At 35.0% G+C, this 24,280-nt stretch overlaps 1 protein-coding gene across 1 annotated transcript; it reads left to right on the top strand.

The window, feature by feature from the left end:
* Positions 1-1,498: 1,498 nt before the first annotated feature.
* LOC135687162 (unconventional myosin-Ie) lies at positions 1,499-24,280 on the top strand. Its single transcript, XM_065203658.2, has 32 exons — positions 1,499-1,841; positions 3,725-3,856; positions 4,227-4,316; positions 5,032-5,126; positions 5,441-5,528; positions 6,223-6,312; positions 6,528-6,605; positions 6,742-6,826; positions 8,701-8,804; positions 9,330-9,462; positions 10,061-10,124; positions 10,570-10,636; positions 10,978-11,043; positions 11,617-11,697; positions 12,488-12,574; positions 13,147-13,230; positions 13,624-13,710; positions 14,208-14,288; positions 14,982-15,067; positions 15,503-15,584; positions 16,279-16,385; positions 16,955-17,053; positions 17,302-17,446; positions 18,011-18,125; positions 18,675-18,785; positions 18,960-19,018; positions 19,322-19,467; positions 20,062-20,211; positions 20,791-20,966; positions 21,408-21,648; positions 23,127-23,308; positions 23,730-24,280. Exons 1-32 carry the CDS (start codon positions 1,839-1,841, stop codon positions 23,804-23,806), a joined length of 3,291 nt encoding a protein of 1,096 aa, XP_065059730.2. The 5' UTR covers positions 1,499-1,838; the 3' UTR covers positions 23,807-24,280.

The raw sequence follows: 24,280 nt of genomic DNA, 5'->3' as shown, positions 1-24,280 counted from the left end.
TGTCTGTTTGGGTTTGTAACCCCGTTATGTCAAGAATTGCAATAGTTGTCTCGTGCGATATTTGAACGTTTCGTCTTCGGAGCAGATTCGTCGTAATCGTAGGGCAAGACTGTGCGGAATGGATTGTTTGGTGTGTTTGGGGTGTGCGGAGGTGCGGATATTGGTGTGTATCCGTGGGTTTAACATAGAGGTCTGTAGAGAGGGTATTATCATTATTAATGAAAATGGTGACGTCAAGAAAATGTATTAACTACAACTCCCTGATAAATGTTCTATTATTTCCCTCTAAAACTTTTAGCCTAAAACTTTTTGTTACTTGTAACAGCTATTTAAATTTCCTTTAGTTACCAGAACGGCCTTTTTGGCGAAGGGTGCAATCCTTTCGGACCGTAAGTGTAAGACCTTAAGATAATTTTGGGGCATAACTCTTCATGAATGTGTGATGAATGTTTCATACATTTCGAAAAGAAAATGTTGCTTGACTTTCCTCAACAGCGTATTCCGAGATGGCATATCCTGCATTCTTTGATTTATTATGCTTCAAGAATAGTCAATGTTCCATGGGCTCCGACGCATGATGGAAAGTAGGGAAAGGGGCGGTCAAGGGAAAATTTAGCAATCATAACAAAAGGTTTTGATAAAAGCTATATTGTTTTGCAAAAAGTGGGGGGGAGCATGCCCTGTGTTCATTTCCTTCTTGCATCAAACACACTTTCTCTCCATCTATAGTTTGGCTGTGGATCAATATATCAGACTCTACTTCAGCATCTCGAGGCGAAGATATACATGTGCACGTCAAGCTCGAGACGAAAGACAGAAATGTTATTATGTTGCTGCTGCTTGCCTCGTTTCTGTTTTGTTTTCCCAGCTGGGCGGAGATTGAAAAAAGATAAGGTGAAAAGACCATTAATTCAAAAACCAAGCTGGGGCAAAAAGTAGCAATAAATGTGCTGTCCTAAATTGTTAGGAAGGTGGGCTGTGCTGTAGAAGCCACACCCAGGGAAACATCAATCGCCACACCCTGTATTCTTACATTTGTGTTAAAGATTCTCTGCTGTGCATATTAAATTATTCAAACAGTTCACAGACTCTGAAAGGCCAATAGAAATTGTTCCTTAATAGAAAATCAACGGCATAATAAGGGGTAAGTTGTGATTGCCAAGTAAGGAATGTACCGGCTTGGTGATAGGGGGCTGAGCCCCCCGAAATCAAATCACTCTTAATTTCAACAAGGGGGGCTGAGCCTCCTGAGCCCCCCTCCACGACACCACTGATCGAATGGTAAGAGCGTTGAGGAAAGTGGGGAAGGAGGGCTAAAACCGAATAAAAAGAGGCTTTACTAATGGTTCTTCTCCTAATATCGTATCGTACATAAATGGTTCTTCTCCTAATAGCGGTACCCTTTTTAGCTGCCTTGCCCTGTTCTTCACCTTCCAAATCATCACGTGTACATATTGTGACCTCTTTCTGCTTTCCCCATTTATGTTAAGGTGGGAATGTTTAAGGAGCGTTTAGTTGATGGGCAGGACCATTTTTATTATTCTTCCGCAAGGAGAGCAAAGGTTGAGTGACTAATTATTATAGTGGAAATGAAACAGGAATAATAAGAGAAAGTAAAGTGCCTTTTTCCATAAGCTAGAAAGAGAAACGTTTGGCACTAAAGACATAATTCGGATGCATGATAATAGAAAACTATGATATGTGGCATGGATTCGGTTTAACAAATCAACCACGGGCCTAAAAGGAGGATGACAACACGGTGTTTGCAGAGTTGAAGGATACGGGTTAACAGAGATCATAAAAAAAAATTCGCTGTGTAAATCAGACATTCTTCCAAAATGGTAAGTTAAAGCTTTTGATGGAATTGATATATAAATTACTTGGCTGTTTTTGAAACTGAAGAGGTGCGAAATGAGGGGGGCACTAGGACTCTGTCGAACTCCCTTCTTCCGCATCATAGTAAAGAGTTCGAGCATTTGTTACTAGAGGTATTTTTTCAATATTAATATTTTAAGACGACAATGAACGGTAAAGATCGAGTTCTACAATGCAAGTACGGCGAACCGGGTTGGTTTCATGAGTGTGTTTATTATATCAATATATTATGTCCTCTGAGTCAATCGATTGACATCATCACTCCAAATATTGACATCGAAAGTTTAGAATTAAGGAAATATTTTTCATTCCATTTGAGTGACCGTTTATTAACCTATATAACTACCAGAAGTCAAATTTAATAGGAAACGTTAAGTAAAAAAAAGAATAAAGGCAATTTTTCTTGGTTTTATGGGAATTTCTAAATAGTCATTTCTAATCAAAAGCTGTAAATATTGTTGTCGGAAATGTTAAATGCATTTCTAAAGTTTAACATTCTTTCTTATTTTTCCAATTTTAACCTGATAATATTCAGGTTCAGGTTGAGGTTTTATTGGAGCTAATATTCAGCCAAGTTCCAAAAAATTGAAACCTCAGCCCATGACAGCATTCCAAAATAAATTTGGTAACTTGCCAGTTTGATTACATCAAGCTATATAAGGAAATAAAAATATGAACTGCCCAATCTTATTGTGGGTTTAAAAACCTTCATGTGCCCTGGCTAATGCCAACAACGCTCTACAATGTAGGCATATATAATAATGATTCAACATGTTTTCAACTCTAAAGAGACAAATTTATCAGTTTCATTTTTTACTCTCACTTCTGTTTGATTGTTAATGAGTATACAATTTGTACAAATAGTGTTTTAAACTTAACTAAATATAAAATTACAGAAGTACAGACAAAGCAAAGGAAAAGACATTGCATGATTCTATCAAGACAGTTTGAATAAAGATGAGCTCTCTAAATAAATGAACTAATCAAGAGAGCAGCCCCCTTTGTATGATGTATTGATAAATAATGCATTACAAAAGTAGATAATGAGAATAGAATGAGAATATAAAGTACCACAACCATCCATGGTGCTGTGATTTTCCAAAAGTGTTTAGCTTACTTTGGTTATCTCAAAGTTAGTGAGGCATGGTATAATAATCAATTCTCTTTATTTTCTATTACAGAAAATAAAATAGTGGCAGTTAAACAAATTTTTGATGCTGTAGTTCTATTAACTCACACTCCATTTCAAGTAATAGCTATCATTTGTGATTCAAATCATAAAGTGTTTATCTAAATAATTCAAGTTCTATTTTTTGAGGTACAGAACTTGAAATGGCTTTGAAAAAAGGAAACATTTCACAACATACTACTAAAACCTTTTTTTATTTTATATAGGCACACAGCAAAAAGATAAGGCCAACTTTGCTGGCCATCTGCTTGCGTTTGTGTTTAGCTTAAATGGGTATTTTAAAAAAAAATTGCCTTGTAAAAACTACAACATTTGATCTTCAGATATAAACTGGTCTCCACCAGACATGTTCCAACATAGAAAAGCCTGTCACTGTTTTTGCTCATTATTTCCTTTTCCCAAGGCTAAAATCTTACTTTGTTTGTGTCCCTGTGAACTTTTTACTCCTTCTGTCCTCTAAAGGGGTGCTTATTTGAGCAGTGTGCTCTTTCAAAATGAGGTGCTAATGCAAGGGTTAATAGGTTGTCAATTTAAGTAGCTATTTAATGTCTTATTGACATACCAATCCTAAAATTCTGTCTTTAGAAGGTACTTGAAAGATTGACTACATTTTCTTAAGCCTCCTAAATTATTCTTTGTGACCATGTCTCTTTCTTGTAGCCGAACTATCATTGGCAAAGTAAAGGGGACATGAAAAGCAGTGGTGTAGAGGACATGGTCCTTCTCCCAAAAATTCAGGAAGCTGCCATTGTAGACAATTTGAAGAAAAGGATTATGGATGACCTGATATTTGTATCCTTTCCTGTACATGAAAGAAATGTTTTGGATGATTAGTAGTTCTTAATACAAGTTATATTTTCTATCTTCTTGTTCTTTTTAATCTGCTATCCTTTATCAATCTATTGATTACGTCTTGACTTTCACTTTCCAAATGGAGTATTTTGCTTTTGACCTCATGATATATGTTGCTGCAATGACCTAAACATTATAATTACTTTTTTGTAAAATAAGTAATGTCATTATTAGTCTTTATCAAAAAGATGAACTTAATGACCTAATCTTGAAATATCACATGGTTTTTTCATATCTCAAGCCTTATCTGTATTAAGCTTTAATTTGATAGAAACCCCATGTTGTCATAAATTTCCTTTACAAATTATAGACATATATTGGACCAGTACTAGTGTCAGTCAATCCTTTCAAGCAAATGCCTTATTTCACTGACAGAGATGTTGAGCAATATCAAGGAGCTGTGAGTATTCCTTTAGTGACTGTAACCAGTAAATTATGCATAATGATTCAGCCAAAGAAATTTTGTTGTACTGTTAAAAATATATTATATCTGATCAAGATCAATACATGAAACTTACCCAACTCTTTTTAAAGGTATGGGTAGTGTGATATTGAATTCTTTTTAAAAATATTCAGATGTTTACCATTGGAAAAATCCTCTTTTTAAAGGACATATTAGCTACTTTTCTTTTATGAGATGCTTGATTCATTATTCAAGGCAGCTCCATAATTCTCATGTGCTCTTCTTTTAGAAGTGCACATCTTAAAAGAATACCAAGGCTTGATTTGCTAAAAAGTAAGAGCAAAATAAGAACATGCCATACCTCAGATGGAAAATTAGAAGAAAAAATTAGAAGGGACAATTTTCGTCTCGTCTTTTACCCCAGCTTGCAATAGAAAGGGTGTGTCAAGGCAGTCAGTTTGATATATTGGGTTTTGGATTTTGGCATGGTTTTGACGTCATAGTGATGTCATAATGGTGAATTTAGGCCCATTCTCATAGAAGAGGCAGATCTAGAATAAATTGATGTTAAGATAAGAACAACATCAAGAACAATAAAGTCTTGAATTGTCCAAAAGATAAGAACTTGAAGCCTTTAAAAGAGTTGTCAGGCTCTTAAAAACGTGTGTATTCTACAATGTTTGATAGAGTTTATAATTTGTTATTTCTTTAGGCTCCTTATGAGAATCCACCCCACATCTATGCCCTTAGTGACAATATGTACAGAAACATGTTGATTGAACAAGAAAACCAATGTGTGATAATCAGGTAAATAAGTATATAATTCATGTTTTGTTTTAAAGATCAAATTAAGATCAATATCTGTAAATTTTATGAAAATGGGAGGTCAAATTACTTTTTATAGAATTTTATTTATGAAACTTGCATTTAGCCAAAGTAAGACATATAAATTACAATAATAGTTATTCAAAGATATTGAAGAACAAACTGCCTTGCTCTATATTGTTAGCCATTAATTATAAATTGTAAATAATGTTGTCAGAGAATTTTAGCTGCAAACTGTAACTTGTTGCAAAATGAAATCCTTTCAAATTAAGCTTGAATTTTTCTTTCATTAAAAGTGGAGAATCTGGAGCTGGAAAGACAGTAAATGCTAAGTTTATCATGAACTACATTGCAAAAGTTTCTGGTGGAGGTCCTAATGTTCAGGTTTGCTTTAAAGTCACATTTTTTATTCATCTGTGATCCACATTTTTATCATCTCTACCAAGTTTGTATTTTTCCAAGCTTTTGAAGCCAGGATGAATTTGAAAAGAAAACCAAGTCAGTTGTAGCTACTGAATGTTTGATATTGAAAGTGCAGTAATAGGCTTTATTCATAAGCACACCAAATGTTGCATCAATAGCTGGGACTGTAAGTGGGGAATGACTTTATGCAGAGTTGAATTGAATAGTTTTACATGCTATTCCATGGTTTAAATGAAGGTAACCATTTGTGTTACTTTAAGAAGAGAGATTGGAAACAACTGTATTATAAGTATCAAGATTCATTTTTGGTTCACAGGGATAACTTGAGCCCTAACTTTTAAAGAGAATGACCTTCCTTGGGTAGAAGAAGCTTTTGTGACTTCAAACTAGATGATTAATTTTGTCACAAGAGGCAAGTCTGTAGCAACATATGAAAAATTGGATTACTGGTTTTATAGTGTGAAAAATTAAGAAAGTATATATATTTTTGAAATATATTCAATATATTTATATAGTTATTATATTGCACATCAAAAGTGCAAAAATATTTTTGTAACTTGGTTATTAGTATAGCAAATTAATTAGAAAAATTAATTTACTAGAATTCTACCTCTGATTATTGTCATGCCAATTTTATGTATAATTTTCATTTCAGAAAGTTAAAGAGGTTATTTTAGAATCCAACCCTCTGCTTGAAGCATTTGGAAATGCTAAAACAGTCAGAAATAACAACTCCAGTAGATTTGTAAGTGAGACATTTAATTCTCTTTCTTCAGCTTTAGGTATATAATTTAAGTTGTGTAGAATGTAACTTTCTTTACCTTTTTCTCATTGCTTTGCCCTGTCAAAATATTCACAGAGAAATCTTCGAAAAGCTTCAATTGTTTAAAGTTTTCAAAAGACTGTTAATGCATGGATGGATTTCTATCAGCATTTTGTCATAAACTAGCATTTTTACAGGGAAAATATGTAGAGATCCAGTTTAGCAGAGGTGGACAGCCCGAGGGTGGTAGGATTTCAAATTTTCTTTTGGAAAAGGTACTTTCGTTTTGTTCTCGTTTCTTGAATTTTAAGCCAAATCTCTCACATTTTCAGTTTGATGCTCTTTTCATTTTCCCATTCAGTCGTTCATCTTTCCCATTTCAACAATGTCAATGTATTTGCTTTTTTCAAGTCAAGAGTGGTCATGCAGAATGAAGGCGAACGCAATTTCCATATATTCTATCAGATTCTCAAAGGAGCCACAGATGAGGACAAAGGTAGGTTAACCTCCGTTCAAAAGTCTTTGATGTCATTAAGCACTGTTAATTTGCTAAGGCGTGGCATTTGATTTTAGAAAGTATTTGCTTTTCGAATGACTCATATGATAACTACCTCTACCATTGACATCGTCTTCTTGAAATGTTTTTAATTATTTATTACCTAGCCAACTGAATTTTGCTGTTTTATTCATTCGTTTCTAGCTTTTTTATGATCTTGCATAGCCTTTGTTTTGCTGACTGCATACCTCATAACACACTGGCGTTATCAACTATAAATGCCTTAATCAGTTGGAATGTATCTTGATTTCAATTGTTATCAATTTCTTCTGGTCCTATGACACGAGTTTCGACCCATCACTTCTGCGTAACTTAGAACTACGTACCCCAAATGATGTATCAGTATTATTTTGGGAGAACCGGAACTGATGCACGCATTCGATGTCGAAAGTGATTTTAAGGTTACGGTAAAGGTTTTGACACGATATTTGGTTTTCTCTACCTAAAAGCAAAACTATTTATGGAATCAGATTAAACTATACATCATTCGATGCACAAGAATGTGGCGATTCCAACCATATCAAAATAATATTTGACAAAGATTGTAAAATGATACTTTCCAGGCAAATTTATTGCTTAAATGAGTGTACCACCTTCAAAAGCTATTTTGTACCCTTGCGTTTGAGGCAACAAAATCTGACTTATATCAGCAGAAAGCGCAGATCCTAAGCTACAAAAGAATGTCTAAGAAATTCCTCCTCCCCTTGAAACTGTACCCTGTCAAAAATTGGCAAACAATTTTTCTTCCCTCTCAAAGCTGTATTTGGCTATAAAGGACGAACCAAAGCTAATACAAAAATGTTGAGACACACTTGCTAACCCGACATCTGTCCTGGCCGTGTGCAAAGTTTTGAGCCATTCGATTTGTTCCTTGGGTACAAAATAGGTTTTTCGTACCTGTATGTAGAGGAATTTTAAGTCCGAAGAAAACGGGATTTTACTGATTGCACTTGCAAGGTACACTCGTAAACCACAGTGTAATCCGGGTCCAGTCACTTGAAGATCAATAAGCCTGAATAAATAAACACGGCCCTACATTGTATGCATGGATGTGCTGTGTCATTTTGTAAATTAGACATGCGACCACAACCGCAAAGCAGCGATAATCGGCTTGACAGGTCAAGAGATTTTTAGGGCTCAACTACATGAAATTTTTTCCATTCTCAAAATTTCTAGTAGTTTCAAATTTGGCATCATTGTGTGCCTTGAAAGTTCAGCTACTTGAATGTCAAAAATCGAAAAATTGATGTTTTCATCCAGAAAACGTTTACCGTAACCTTAACACGTATTGCATGTAACCATTTTTTAAAAACTGCACTGTGACTTTCAGTAAATAAAAGTTAATGTTGAAATTGGCATAATAGCACGAATTATGTCATTATAATGAGAAAGAAGGAGAAAGCTGTCTGTTTGTACACTAAATGCGTCTCAAAATAGCTTCTAGGTATGCAAACGAAATATTTCCGCTTTGCCATCCCTTGGTCAATTTATTCTATAAAGTCGTATTTGTACAGTGCCCTTTCGGTGTCTATTCATATCAAATGAGATGAGCTTTTTTCAGCGTAAAATTGATAAAAATTTAATTCAACCTGACTAGATCATTTTAGTCGTAATTCTGCATTTCCCCAGATCTTGATAGAAATATTTTTGACATAATGCCAATTTTTGATCATTGTTTGCTTGTTTAGGCCCACTCACACTAGCTTCCTTCGCCTGCCCTCTATAGACAATCCAGGTTTCCTGCTAGTATGTGGCCTAAACGGGTTTTTTCTGGTAATCTACATATTTGTTAATAAATAAGGTCTTTTTTGCAGAAACATTTGGTCTGACAACACCAGATTACTACTACTATTTAAACCAGAGTGGCTGCTACGATGTCGATGGGGTAAACGACGTGCAAGAATATCAAGATACGAGGGTAAACAGTGTCTTTTGTGCCTTTGAAGCATCAAACACGACGATTGCTTTCCATTGTTTCTTGTCATCTCTTATTGATTTACAAGCTGTTTTTACACTTTTTATTAAATTACACGAGTTAGGTTTATTATTGATAAAACTCTCTTTGCTTGTAAAGCCTAACAGTGGCTGCTCACAGCTTGTCTTCTCTTTTTTGTTTTGAATCAAAAATAGTTTCTATCCTTTTAATGGTTTTCGTAAGGCACTGTTGCACGGTCAGATTTTTTCATTTTTTAGTCATCAGATATCCACATTGTAAAAATAAGGAAGAGATTTTCTGCGTACCTTATAACAGGGCCTTTAAATCCATTTTCAATATCTTTCCAAAGGCAACATAGGCGTTTTTTCCACCATAAACTAAAACATTTTGCTAGACCCCCAAAAGCCCTAAAATTTCATATATGTCTAGAGTTAATACTTTAAAAAATTAACATAAATTATTTGATGCAATTGCTTTGCAATTCATGCAATTTGGACATGTCCATAGAACGCAATGGAGGTGATGGCAATCAGTGACGAGAACCAAGCAAGTTGCCTGCAAATTATTGCTGGTATTCTACACATTGGCAATATCTCCTTCACAGAGGTTGGCAACTATGCACAGCCTGAAGATGACGACTGTAAGTGTGTCTGTTAGAACGCTTTCATATCAGGCTTTCTATTTTGAGGTTGTTCTTAAAAGTCAAATGACAGTCCTTTTTGATACAAAGATTGCTACATAGCTAGGTTTGTCTGTCTGTTTCGTCTAAAATGATCTCTGTCATGAAATATGGCAGCTGGAACACATACACCATACTTCTTTTATGAATTGCCGTCTTAATCATTTCATCAACCTAACCCTTTTTTTTTAATTCCCTACCTTGCTGCCATATTGTCCAAACGGTTTGAAAAAAAATCAAACCATCAAAAAGTATGGATCTGTGGATGAATTTAATGTTTAAGTAACAGTTAAAGTAACAGTAGTGAATGAAACAATTATTGTTATTCTTAAATATGAGTTTATCCGGGATTTGGTCTTGTAATTTCACCTCATTTTTATGTGGATTTTTCTAATTTTTGTTGTCACATAAAAAGATAAAACGTTTTGTTGTGACCTTAAGCAATTCAAGCTTTTTATACCCACACAAGGTTCCAATAAGAACTAAATGTTTTTGCTGTGCATTTAAGGTATTAATTGTGGTATTTGTTTATGGTACTTAATCAAGGTATTGTTATTAGTTTTGCAGTTTCCGGCTTACTTGCTTCAGATTGATGTTGGAATGCTGAAGGAAAAGTTAACCAGGTAAAAATGTCAGATTCTGTTATAGCCATTTTACAGAACGATATCATTTTTGGATACAGCACAATTTACTATACACGATTTACTTTAAGTTCCACGGGAATGATTTTAAAACATATCTTAGGCCATTTCTTTAAGGTCAGGCGTTTTGCAGTTGAATAATTCATCCTGGAACAGTTCTTGACTTATGAGTTATTGTTTTGGGAAACTTATTGCCCATGATTTTGTATCAAATGGCATGTTATTTTGTATCTCAGAATGCGCTTAAAACTTGCTTTTTGCAAGAATACCGCCATAACAGGGTGACGGATATGTTTATACGAGAAATGATGCTGAAAACCTTTGAAAAGTTTCCCAATTGCTGAGATGACCATGCCATCAGAATATAGTGGCGTTTTGGGTTTTCCCGACCTTTTCGCCTTATTTATAAATGTTTATCCTTTTTCAGTCGAGTAATGGAAAGCAAATGGGGAAAAACATCGGAGACTATTAAAATGACCCTTAATGTAGAACAGGTAATCTTTCGGTTTAATTTCGTTTTATATTTCAAGTTTTATTTTATTATTTTAAAGATATTAGAATAACCCAATGCTTTGCCAAAAAATTTTCTCATAATTTGTTAATTTCATTATCAAGACTAAAAGTCAAAATTAACTTCTCTGTTTCTTCATTAATCTTTATTAGCAATAACTTTTTTGTCAACTTTCAACATTTTTGTTACCTTCCATTCTTGTTAACCATTTATTCATGTAATTTATTCATGTAACTAATTGAACCTATAAATTGCTTTTATATTGTCATCTTGCTTTGCATATTTGATTTCTATGAGGAATTTTTGAAACATGAATTCTTTCAGGCCACCTATACTCGGGATGCCCTAGCAAAAACACTCTACTCGAGGCTGTTTGATTTTCTCGTAGAGGTTAGTTCCTTATCATTAGTTTCGAGCAGTGAAATATAGAATTACTGGAAAAGTTTTTTATATATACCTATGGGTGCAATAGCAGATTGTAGGTGTTTGTAAATACCATTTATGATAAATTGTACAGTCGCTTAGTGAATTGCCTTTTTAAATGTTGTTTATAGGGTTCGTATGATTAAATAGATTTTTGTCTTTGTTTTGAATTCATTTAATTTTTTAGAGGAAAAACCTTTTAATTTATGTCGATTTTTTGTGTGCCATTTCCTGCAGTGTTTTTACACAGTGGTCGATTTTTGGGATATTGATTGTTGAATAAATCAGCGTTTCATTATTATTGAACCTTGGTTATTTTTTACCGTTATTTATAACTAAATTTTAAAAAGAGTTTTAACGAATTTCACATTGTAACGATATTTGAGCTGTCATTATGAGACTGCTGTTATGATTAAGGAACCTGTGTGTCTTTTAACTTTTTTTTGAGATCAGTTGAAATGCCTTCAAGCCATGTTTGTGGTTTCCAGTTGTGTTGTACTACTTATAACAGTAACCAGTGGTAATGCTTCTTTCTCTAAGTCTGTAAACAAAGCAATGCAGAAGGACACTGATGAGATTTCTATTGGCATTCTTGACATTTATGGATTTGAAATATTCAAGGTATCAAATTTAACCTCACCTTATGTTGTTTTGATAACAGCAAAAATTCACTTTTTATACATTAGCATTCAGTTATTTTTATGCATTTTTCATGAATTTTATTTCATATAACATTACCAATATTGTTAGAAAAATATATCACATCGGTATCTGGCCGTTGTCTGATTTGTTCTTTTAAAGCCAGAACATTAAGACAAACAAACTAAAATGAATGGCAGCAGATAACTCTTATCAAATGAGATTGACTTCTGCCTGGTGACAAAATGTAGTTAGAATCTTCATGTGAGCCTTGATTTTACTAACAAGTTTTACGGTTCTTTGTTTCTGTCACTGGTAAAGGCAAAGGTTATCTTTCGTTTTATATTTCATCTGTATCTCAGCTAACAAAATGCACTTCATCTTCCTCTCATATATATTTATGCTTTTTTATTAATGTCATTGTATAGGGCACTGCACTGGTCCATACAGCAGAATCAACTTGACCTTGAAAACTGCTCCCATTACGATTTATAAACCATAAAAATGCTTTTTAAATGGCTTTCAAGTATTAATTTTCATTAATGTATGATTAGCTTAGTTTTGAGAAGATATAGTGTCAATTTACCATACATAAACGTAGCTTTATTGGTTGTCATTCCTTTAAAAGGAAACCCTTCTTAAGTTGATATCCCTGATAAACGCACTCTCTTTTAAGCCCCCATTTTTAAGCCCCCTCTAGAGCACTCAGAATTAAAATACTTTTGTTGTAATACCCATTTTTTCACTAAATCCTCTATGCTCGTTTTTGTAGAAAAATGGCTTTGAGCAGTTCTGCATTAACTATGTAAACGAGAAACTGCAGCAGATTTTCATTGAGCTGACATTAAAAGCAGAGCAGGTAGAGTAACAACCACGACGATTTTACACAGTTAGACTTTCGCTAAATTTTCATCTTAGATAGAGTGTATTAGATGGAATCATTATATGTGTTATGGTCTTTTATTGAATTTTGCTGTTCAAATTAGCACCTATTTCCGTATTATGTTGTAATATTCGTGATCTTTAATAAGAGTAGATATCAAAGCATTGAAAATAAACTTCGCGTGGTCAGGTTACAAATCCAATACAGCTCTCTCATGAAAACTTCTGCACTATTAAAGACGACAAGAAGATCGAAATGAAACAATAATTTGCTTCATAGACAGTCCCGGTTTATACTGTACCACAGACATTGACTTCATTTCTAATATATTTTCTGTGTAACTTGTAGTTAACAATTATAATTTTAACATAGAATTGCTTAAAAGGTTGACAAAATTAAGATTTGCTTTACTAGGAGACTGTGCGTAGCTTTTTTAACTAGTCCATACTTTTCCCAAGTCGTATATTTTACGTTTCTAGAATTTTTATCTATTTGTACAAATATAGTTTGCAAACAATATTGAATTGAATATAAATTGAATTGGATAGGAAGAGTACGTCGAGGAAGGCATTACTTGGACACCTATTGACTATTTCAATAACAAAGTTGTCTGCGATTTGATCGAGACTAAGGTTTGTTATATTGATTTCCTCGCGAATTTTTTCCTTTTACTTTGTAATATGTAAGCTTATTTTTTTTTCACGGGGTTCATCTTTAACTAACGCAATTTTTTCGTTATATTGACATTAAGAAGGTTACTTGCGTTATAACTTGAAGAGGACAGTTCTTGTAGGCAAGAGACCAAACGTTGCTATCGGTTGCTTTCAGTCAATAGATACTGGACTGTTATTTACAGTGCCTATACTCTGGCATTGGAAGATGTGTCTGTGACTATGCCTTGTTCTTAAGGCCTGTCAATTAAACTAATTCTTATCTCGAAAGCTTTTTTTCTGAAAGCAACGGTAATTTTGGCGTAAATCAAAACGACAACTTATTTATGGTTTACTATTTGATGCGATTTGCAGAAGCCTCCTGGAATTATGTGTGTCCTTGATGACGTCTGTGCCACCATGCATGCCCAGGGCGAAGGCGCAGACATGAAACTGTTGCAGGTAAGGTTTTTTTACTGTTAGTTTCACCTGCCTATTATTTAATTTTTATCGTGAGAAGTAGGGTTAGATTTTAGCTTTTTTAAAAAGCCCACCTCCCCCACCACCCCATTAAAGTACAATTGCTTTAGTTAACCCCTATTGGGTTCAGGACAGTCCCTGAGTCCATGCCACTTTTACAATTTGTTGGAGAATTGATTGAAAATGATGTGAAGTTGAAGCTCCTTCTGAGAATCGTGTGATAATCAGCACTTATATGAAAGGCAAGAAGACATTTTCTGTATTTCTTGATGATATTGTTGGTCGTAGACTCCTTTGAGTATTCATTTTCAAGCATAGTACACGATATATTTAAAGCTCAAACAATAATTGGGAGAAGGATAATTCAGTATGTTCGGCTTCGAAGCACGACCTAACTTGCATGCCACTTATCATAACTATTTGCACCACCCAGAAGACTATCCTTGCTTTTTGCCTAACTTACATTATTAAACCCCCAGAAACTGGAAGGTGCAGTTGGAAGCCACCAGCATTATAATGGTTTCAGCCAGGGTTTCAACATTCATCATTACGCAGGAAAGGTGAGCAAATCGGCCATTGATTCTTTGTTAAACCAGTTCTCAAACAATTAAACCAGTGGATGCTCTAATAACCTAAAACCAATATAAGTTTACCAATAGACCCGCATCACTGATCTCAGATTCGAATGCTCATAAACGCTAATAAACGCAAAAAGTTGAATCAATTTTAGAAAAATTATTATATACAGGCTCAATTTAACCTATTAAGTCCTACCCATTTCTTAACTCATCTACTTCGTTTTTCACCCAGCTTCCAAAAAAATCTATGACATTTGTAATGTTTATTTTCAAAGGCATTCCTGGAAAACCTTTTTTCTCAAAAGAATATTCAACATGAGATATTTGTTGTTTGAGAAATACATTTGATTAGTTTCAGAGCGTTGGTAGTCCAATGACTGTGGAACGTGTATGTCGTTCCGTCGTCTTTGTTTTGCATATTTGGTATGTATATAAATTGCCAAATATGGGGGAGAGTTTAGAAGGCTTTAGGGAGTTAAGCAAGCTCCTAGTCTGTTTCAGTTTCCTAATCTGTTAATGTCACATTGGGGGTAAAGATCAAGCTATTTCATTTCAAAAAAATTTACATTTCCACTTGTCCTAATCTGGATTAAAGGTGTCAGACAAAGATGCCTTCTAAATTGTTTTTGTCGCTGCTCCATGCAATCCTGGTATTACATTCAATGTTTTGTTCAGGTGACATACGAAGCAGATGGATTTTGTGAGAGAAACAGAGACGTGCTTTTCAATGATTTGATTGAGCTAATGCAAAGCAGTAACAAGTAAGTTCTAATCGGCACATTTATTCTGATGACTTAGAAACGTATCTTAGCTTTAAAGACTTTCAATTTTGCTTGTGACGGCGAAGCTTGAAGATGTCATGGACTGCCGTGTAAACTTTGGTTAAACTGTGAAATCATTTGCTGTAGAAAAAATATATTGCCCACTTTATCTTTAGATCTTTTAATTGAAAAAACCATCGTTTTTTCTTACTTATCAGGTTATGAATGTTTTTAGCTAATGTTGAAATGGAATGGAATCTATGAAATTATAGCTTATGGACTTGATATTCTGTTGTCTGAGTCATTGATTCTAATTTCCCACTTCTTTATCATTCGGATCTGTTCAGTTAGAAGACCTAGTTCTAGTATATTGAACTTTGCTTTCATATTTTTCATTCTAAAAAACTATTAACATTTGATGACATTCTTCAACAGCCCATTTATAGTCAGCCTGTTTCCCGACGACACCAAGACGGAAAAGAGGGGAAGGCCAACAACAGCCAGTAGCAAAATCAAGGTACCGCATCGACTTCCATTTTAAATGTAAATTAGACAATTGCGTATTTCAGTTTGGAAATTATTGAAACTGAAATTACACCATGCTCAGTGTACCAGTAGATTGTAGTGATGGTAACAATATTATTCAAGAATTTCAAGGTACTGTCAAACTATAATTTATGTTAAGCTGCATTAAATTGAACACAACGTCTGTCTAAGATCCTTTTTACTGCATCTTTGGGTATCCTTCTTTGATTATTAGTTGTTTAATTTCTCCATTAATGCTATTAATTTCTGTTAATGTTTGCGGGAATTAAGATTTTTAATGTTTAAATTGCTGTTGGATTGGGTATCATACTTGCTATCTTTTGGAAATTTATGCTTATGCTTACTGTATTCTACTTTTGTGGCTTTGGATTAAATTAATGCAAGACCTCTTCAACTTTTAAGATGCTATGCATTTTATGAGCAAGAGTCTTTTGAAAAAGCATTATTAACCAAACGATTATCTGGTCCGTTTTGTAGTGTGATTTAAATGCAAAATGCCGAATTTAGATTTTTTGTCAGCTTTATAGATGAATAAAATACAGATGAACGCTCTCCAGTCACAATTATGAAGCCTGATAAAAAATGTTAGTTTGATTATATTAACCAAGTTCTTTTCTTGGAATTACTCTACGTGAAGTTGACTCTATAAGCTTTTGATTCTATAGACACAAGCAAATACGCTGGTGAATAAGCTGATGCAGTGTACCCCTCATTATATTCGCTGCATCAAACCGAACGAATCAAAGAAACCTCATGATTTCGAAGCTGATAGGTATGCAAAGCTAAATAAATGTCTACACTTTTTAAAACCTATTTCTTTTCAATATTCTCGTCTTCCCAACTCCTCTATAGTGTGTGCGATAATTAGATAATAAATTGTAGAGGATTTAATGATAATAACTTTTAGTTAGTCAGAAATTCGAATCAGATCTATGTCTCCTATTACAATAGAATTCAAAAGTTGTTTGTATTGTTTATAATCAGAGGTATCACATATGCATGCGTTTTATACTCGTTTGAGATGTATTTTATCTTTGCCAACTTATTTGAACATTCCAGCTAAGTTTTCCCTTAGCAGGATTCTTGGCCAAATGAACACCCAGCAGAAAGCAACTGCAGTTTTACATTGTCTTACCCCTTCCCTAAAATCATCATTGTTTGTGAAAGTTGGCTTTTGAAAGCAAGATCCCTCTCTCAAATCTTTACATATTTCAGATATAGTAAGCTCGTCTGTTTTCTTGAGCCATGATGAGTCTAAGTTGGACACTTTCGTGAGTGGGTCATAAGACGACCGAGATATCCTCTGCCCTTTTTAATAATACGTTTTGTGTTCTATTACAGAGTAAGGCATCAAGTAGAATACCTTGGGTTGAAGGAAAACATTCGAGTTCGGCGTGCTGGATTTGCCTTTCGAAGGGTCTTTGACAAGTTTCTGCGAAGGTTTGCCTCCATTTTTTGAATATATGAAAAGTTTTTTTCAATGAATTTCAAAGCCACTTTGTTTTGGATGTTCTTTTAAACAGTTACTTCAAGTGAAAACTGATTATAAATATAGTAAAGGAACAGAATCGTTAAAAGGATATATATTAAATGGATCAGAAAAGACACCTGCAACCATCCGTATTTTGTGACTTCAAAGAACAGCTGTCAAGTTGGAATAAGAAATGTTGCTTATCTTATTTGCCTAGGTATGCAATTTTGACTCCGGAGACATACCCTCGCTGGCAGGGAGATCCACGGTCAGGCATCAAGCACTTGATGAATGCTGTGAACATGGATGCTGACCAATGGCAATTGGGAAAGTCAAAAGTCTTTGTCAAGAACCCTGAGTCGGTGAGTTGTTGCAAAATCATAGAAGGATTAGCTTTATTACTGCAAACAATTTTTGATCTCACTGATTATTGTCACTTGGGCTTGAAAAGCGTTTTAGTTGGCTGTCAACGGCTTTAGCAAGAGATTGAAATGATCTACGTCTTCTTATAAGCTGCCTGTTAGTTTAGATATTTACTCACAAGTTTACTCCTCTCAAAAGCATATGCAATATTATGATCCTGTCATGCTAAATTTAACAGCCTATGGCTTTGTTTTTAAGTATTTTTAAAAGACTTGCTGTTTGAAGTTATGAAATAGATAGGCCATCCTAGATTAAAGGTAAATGCTTGTTTGCTTGCATTAAAAAGATACGCTCCTGTCGCTTCTAAAAAGCAAAGAGTTTATGTTTAAGTTTATGTACTAAAGAGCAAAATCCCATTTAGTTATAAGGGAAAGAAAAGGAGAAAGCAGCTTTCCAACCTGTTTTCTTAGAGCTCAAGAAGAATTTTTAGAATCATCTTTGTTTGTTATATATATGTCCTAAAAGTTTTGAAAACATACTCATAAGCCTGACCATTCTTTTAGCTGTTCTTGCTGGAAGAATTAAGAGAGAGAAAATATGACTCATTTGCGCGTACAATTCAGAAGGCATATCGTCAATACAAAGCACGACAGCAGTATATGCAGATGAAGATGCAAGGTACGGCAGTCTCTTTTATCACACTCTCTTTTATCACAGTCACTTAACACTGAATGGCAATACTGTTTGCTCAATCGAAAGTTTTTCTAGCTAAATAGCAGGTGCAAGACGACAGCAAACGTTGGAAGCATAACGCTCAAATTCAAGCTCAATGTGTGTCCGTTAGAATGTAACTTAAAATTGCATGACAGCTTACATATTGTTTGTTCAGGTTAGCTTTTGTCTTGAAGTGGGATTGTCTTTCATCAAATTATAATTCGCATCGTCTGTAATAGACTTTCAATATTTGTAAAATCTGCACGCAGGCTCCTTTTTGCAATGTCAATAACAGTTTTGCAGACCCCATAACCTAGAAATGTTTTGACTTGGATTTTGATTAATCGTGTCATGTCATTTCGTACTTACTCTTCATAAGAGTTTGAATTGTATTCATTTGAAACCAGCAAGTCTTCTGTAGAAATGCATTTAAGTTTATTATGACTCAGGGAGTTATTATGGTAACTGCATTGTTTAAATGCACACAGTAACTTATCTTTTTGCATGTCACAGCATCAGATATCTTGTATCAAAAGAAAGATCGTCGACGAGGCAGCTTGAACAGAAACTTCGTGGGTGATTACATTGGGCTTGATGATAATCCAGCTCTTAGGGCGCTTGTAGGTCAGTTCACCGTTTTGTTAAATTTTATTCTTTTCTGTTTAACTGGCCATTATTAACTACTAAGGTTTGCCTTTATACACATGACATGTTGGACTGGACAGTTAACTTACAGACGTTTCTATCTAGCATTTCTATAGACGTTTCTTTCAGTAATTTTTCTTCTTCTTTTTGCAGAAAAGAGAGAAAGAATAGAATTTGCTGAAACAGTCAATAAGGTGGACAGACGATTTAAGGTTAGGTCATCATTGTGTGAGGAATTTTTTTCCTCAGAAGATTTTATGATTGGGTGCAGGTAAAAAAAATAGTATTGCTAAATTGTAAACTTTTTGCGATTTATTGAATATCAATGGAGAGCAATAAAATTTCCACATGTTCTTATCATGTAGAGCTTTTTGCTGAAAAAATCCAGGGGTGTTCATTTAACCTCGAAAAGGGGCAGTTTTGCCACCATGAAAGCCATGCTATACACAGTTACTTTTACTGGCGAATGTTTATTTTGATTTAATTGCACACTTTCTTTTCTTTTTTCTTACTAGATTATGAAAAGGGATCTACTACTCTCTGCAAAACATATATATCTAATCGGAAGGGAAACCATCAAAAAGGGACCAGACAAGGGTAAAATTGTAGAAATCGTCAAAAGGAAACTGACAATGGACAAGATTGCTTCGTTGTCTTTGAGGTAAAATAGCACTTCAAGAAATAATCACCTTTTTTATTTTTTCTGAAGATCATATTTTTTGGCTGGCATATATTGATCATTTTATTCAGGGGGCCTTAGAGATTTAAAGCATGGGCTCGTAGCTATAATTGTCACCAGCAAATCGAAATAATCCCCTTTTTTGTTCAACTGTCCAAACTCCTTTGCTTAGATATTGTCCTTCTCCCCCAAATGATTCATTGGGGCCATTCTTTTACTAAAGGGTACTTTTTTCCCTTAACGCCACTGACTCTGTTTACCACTGGAAAATCTTCATTTCTGAACCATCTGTTCCGGTCTCCTTTTCATTATTCCTGCAATAATTATCATCTTTCCATTTATTTCTAACTGACAGTAATGTTCATTTAACGTAACCCCCCCCTACTACATACTGACTCCTATTGTTTATTCATATTAGTCGTTCCTAATGATGCATGATAAGACTTCAAAGTGTACCTTGTATCAACTTCCTCTTTCACTCGACTCTGACTGTATAAAGCAACCCTGATGTTCATTTAAAATTTCAATCAATTGATTTCTGCATTCTTAATCATTTTTTTGCCCTTTTCTTTGCAGCCCTTTTCAGGATGGATTTGTCGTTATCCACGTTCCGTCTGAATATGATACGATCTTCGAATCTGTTTTCAAGACGGAGTTCCTCACATTACTAAGTGCCAAATATGAAGCTGCATTAAACAGAAAACTCAAAATTGATTTCAATGTGTCGTATGTTTCTTTATATTAGTTTTCCTATTTCATTTACCTCTCTCTCTCGATTGCAATGGTCCCAATTGTTTTACCCACTATTGATTATAAAATTTGAATTTAAAAATCTTTTTGAATTTTTGGCTTCGACTGATACATCTTCGAGAATTTTCGGAAATTTCTTCAAATAGTAGCCTTTCGGTTGTTCAGAGCCCCATGAAATTTTGCTTTTATATAATCAATGTTTATACACAAAGTCGTACAACCTTAACTTTGTGTATAAACACAGCAGCTTCCGTCATTAACAGCCAAAGAGTTACGGGCTGTCCTTTCCATTAACAGCACTGACAAGTGCCCTCTTAACCTCCAAAAGGGGAAAATGTAATTTTTTACTATTCTTTTTTTACTGTGCACGATTCCTTTGTTAGCACTCTCAGAAAGTCTTTCCTGCACACATTCGAAAATTGAGCAGTTGCCAATTCTGGTCGTCTCCAGGAATTAAACCCCCCTTAATTTCAAAAGCTTTATTTTGTCTAAATTTTCTGTTACTTTTAAGCGCTCTCTTTCACTTCACTGTTTTAAATGTCATTTTCGCTGCAGTATCACTGTTGCTGTCAAAAAGGAAGGCTGGAGCAGCCGCATTCCAGGGTCTTTGGGCGGCGGTTTGACCCGCACATTGAAATTTCAAGTTGGAAGCGGTGATCTTCCCGTTTTAAAGCCCGCTGGGAAACAACAACTCACAATTTCCATTGGACTTGGGTTGCCAAAAGATTCACGTAAGTTTTGTTTTGTATTTAATTTAAACTGAAGTCTGGTTCCTTTACTCATGCAATGTTTTACTCCACCAGCATCTGTTTTAATTGCATTCAAACATTTATTTTTATCAGCTTGTAAGACCGAAAGCTTCGAGTATTTCTGTACAAATGGCTCATTGCTAAAAGTCTACTGTTAAGCTGACGGAGTTCGTCCCTAGGGTTGGGAAAATCAATTTATTTGAATTTTTTTTCATATTTCTTAATACAGCTTTCTACGCCCATTTTTCTTATACGTTCGCATTGCAGTGAAGTAAATGAGCGTTGTCATCAGGGTTGACCATAAGGTGTAAGAAATCCCCTATTAATTGCACATACCGACCGATTTATCTGCACGTTCTAGTATTAATAGAAAATTTTATTTGATTTCACAAACGTTCAACACCAATTATTTGTTGCATATAGGGCCAAGTGCACAAAGACCCTCGGGTTCCAGCCGAGGTCCTGGCTCCCAAAACATGCAAGCGTATGCAGTTGTTGATAAGAGCAATCGCAGTCAAAAGAAGCGACAGTCTTTCAGTAGAGCCAGTCGAGTACCTTCGCATCATCCCAATTTACCCACGTCGGGCGCTAAACGGGTCGCAAGGCAATCATCTTCTGGTGTTAACCATGATTTCATGAGCACTCCTGAATCAGGGGTTTGCGGGTAAGCTCTTGCTTTATAGCGATCTATTTTTGCCTTTAAACTCCAAAAAATTCCGGCAGCTTTTTTTATTTTGTATATACCAGTTACAATCCACCCTTCAGAGCTGATCTTACGGCTCTCCTTAAGTTCTCTAGCTGACACCAGAGCAGTGTGTATTGGATCATCAGTTCCGTTAATAGTGAGAGACCATGATCAGTGACCTATAACCCATAAATTCTTAGATTCAGGAGGCCTGTACAAAATTTTGAAAATCCTATGCAGGCTGTCGATTTCAGTCTTGTGTTTGAATTGAATAGTAGCTTCTTTAAAGAACAAAATGTCTGCATGTTTCATATGTTGATTAAATTAGCAATTTAAGAACAGTTAGAAACTACATTGGCCGTCGGCTAATATGCTTTGTCTCACCTACTAGGTTTTTGCTAAATGTCCTATTTTAGACAGGAAGGGGCAAGGGGACAAATCGCCCCAGGGCCTTGAGGTCTAGGGGCCACAAAAAGTAATGAATTCCTTTTTTAGAATGGAGTTAATCAAACATATCATAAGGATGTCTATAAATAGTGAAACGTTTTAAAAAATAGCATTCCTTTGATATTCAACTTCATGCTAGAAAGGTGCCAAATACTATGTCCGTGACACAGTTTTGTTTGGTCTATTCAAAGGACAAACTTTGGGCCCAGGCTCCCAACAGATGTAAATGCAGCCTTTGATCTAATGACACTTTTTTGTCGTAAAACACAGCTTTATTGTCCCAAACAGTTGGTTCTCCGAGTGTGGTCTTTGCTTTCCTTCCGTGTTAAAGGTTTTTGGTAATAATTCGCTTAAAAACTTGTATCAAAAAATTTCAAAGTAGTTGTAAGGATAGCTGCAGCCCCACCTGTCACAGTTGCATTATGCGAAAGGGCACACAGCAAGGTGAAGACCATCAACAATTACCTTTAAGCATCAAAGCAGGTTGGAAAGCCTTGTTTAAATTAGCATCAAGCGAGATGTGGCAGATAAAATAAACCTAAGCAGCCCCGTTAAGAAGTTGACAGCCACTGCTAGGCAAACCTATCACTATGATGGTTTATGATGGTATTAGTTTTTGTGTGTGTAAATCTTTGCCTATGAAACTGAACTTTCTGACTCAATGAAATCGTATTCTTGTATCGAGGGTTACAAAATAAATTCAAACTTGTTTATCAGTGATGAGCAAAGTTTTTCATGCGATGCTGCCAAAGGGCGTTTTCCGACGTTCTTAAGGATGTAGCCCCGACCCCTTTCCCAGCCTATTGTCAACCCCATTATTTTAGAGCTGGCACCCCCTGACAAGAGCCAGACATCAACAGGTCATCCCTCTTTGTGAACAACAACATTCACGACAGAATTCACGGGCACACTGTTCGTTACAAGTTTAGTCATTTTTGATCGTTTTTTATATTGTCCAAACAGAGTACCTAGCTTGCATTCCAACTAAATCAGTTTTAATTTGTTTGCAGCATTCAAAGAGTTACGTCATCAAAAACAGCTGCAGCTCGTCCAAGGCCTGCAGCTCCCGCGAAACCAAAACCAGCTCCGAAGCCAAGATTACCCATGTGTCGAACTATTTACGCCTACGATGCTGCCGAAACGGACGAACTGTCTTTCGATGCAGGCGAAACGGTCGAGATAGTTAAAGAAGGTTAGTCTTACGATAAATATCTTGCAGCTTGTATTAATTTATGGCTTTTAGCAATTATATTTTACATTTCTTTCAAAGAGACTGAAGATTTTATCAAGTTAAGAGCTGTTTGGATACGAATCTTGTGTGATCATGTTTGTTTATTTTACAGTTTAGGCTTACTCAAACATTTAACTATGCATGTGACATTATAAAATCAAAGCACTCCATTCCATTACTTTGAATCATGATTTGTAACCAACTTTAAGTCTAATTTCATCGACACAGTCCTGCATATTCGCCCTTAATTGTGATAGGTTGATGGCAAGCCCTCAGTCCAAATTTATTATTTAATCTATTGTATTTCAAAAGCCTCCTTTTTTAGTGTTTAAATTTTGTCACTGTTGTGTAGAGCAATTCTGATTTTTCTGTTTTTTTCCAGATCCATCCGGATGGTGGGTTGGCAAACACCGTGGCAAAGAAGGCTTATTCCCGAGTAACTATGTCGAAAAGATCTGAATCGCATTTGGATGGACAATCTTTTATATAGATTTTTAGTGATTTTTAATAAACTGTTGTACTATGTATGACTCTTAGATCCAAAAAGAGTTCATAATTATCTAAAAAGCTAAAGACATCATTCGTCCTTATTTTGTGGTACAGAATAATTGACCTTATCGATTTGTTGGGTTTATATGCTTCCTTGATTATACCTGCAGACAAATCTTGATAAATACCCCAGCTTACATCTGTACCAATATATTGTCCAATTTTTTGTGACTGTTTTTTCTTCCCTTTATTTCTTAAGAGCTTCCTAGCACTGTTACTATTCAGTAAAGTAAAACTGCAGAATTCTAAGACACTGGGTGAAAGGGTTGAATTAATTCGGGTAATAGGGCATATTAGTCTTAAATTTGTATTCACTCTATTTAATTTTGGCTTTGATAGTAATCCATGACAATAGTTTTGAAGCAATCATCTTGATATTTATAA

This window comes from Rhopilema esculentum, chromosome 20 (genome assembly GCF_057945365.1).
Source record: "Rhopilema esculentum isolate cy_ngs chromosome 20, ASM5794536v1, whole genome shotgun sequence".
Classification (NCBI taxonomy): Eukaryota; Metazoa; Cnidaria; class Scyphozoa; order Rhizostomeae; family Rhizostomatidae; genus Rhopilema; species Rhopilema esculentum.
The sequence above is the reverse complement of the archived record's forward strand: the minus strand, read 5'-3'. Positions and strand labels throughout refer to the sequence as shown.

What these genes read in the sequence shown, in the direction of transcription:
- LOC135687162 (XM_065203658.2), top strand. An exon ending in TTATGGATGACCTGATATTT is followed by an intron (nt 3,857 to 4,226) that starts GTATCCTTTCCT and finishes TACAAATTATAG; the next exon opens with ACATATATTGGACCAGTACT. An exon ending in TGACATTAAAAGCAGAGCAG is followed by an intron (nt 12,575 to 13,146) that starts GTAGAGTAACAA and finishes TGAATTGGATAG; the next exon opens with GAAGAGTACGTCGAGGAAGG.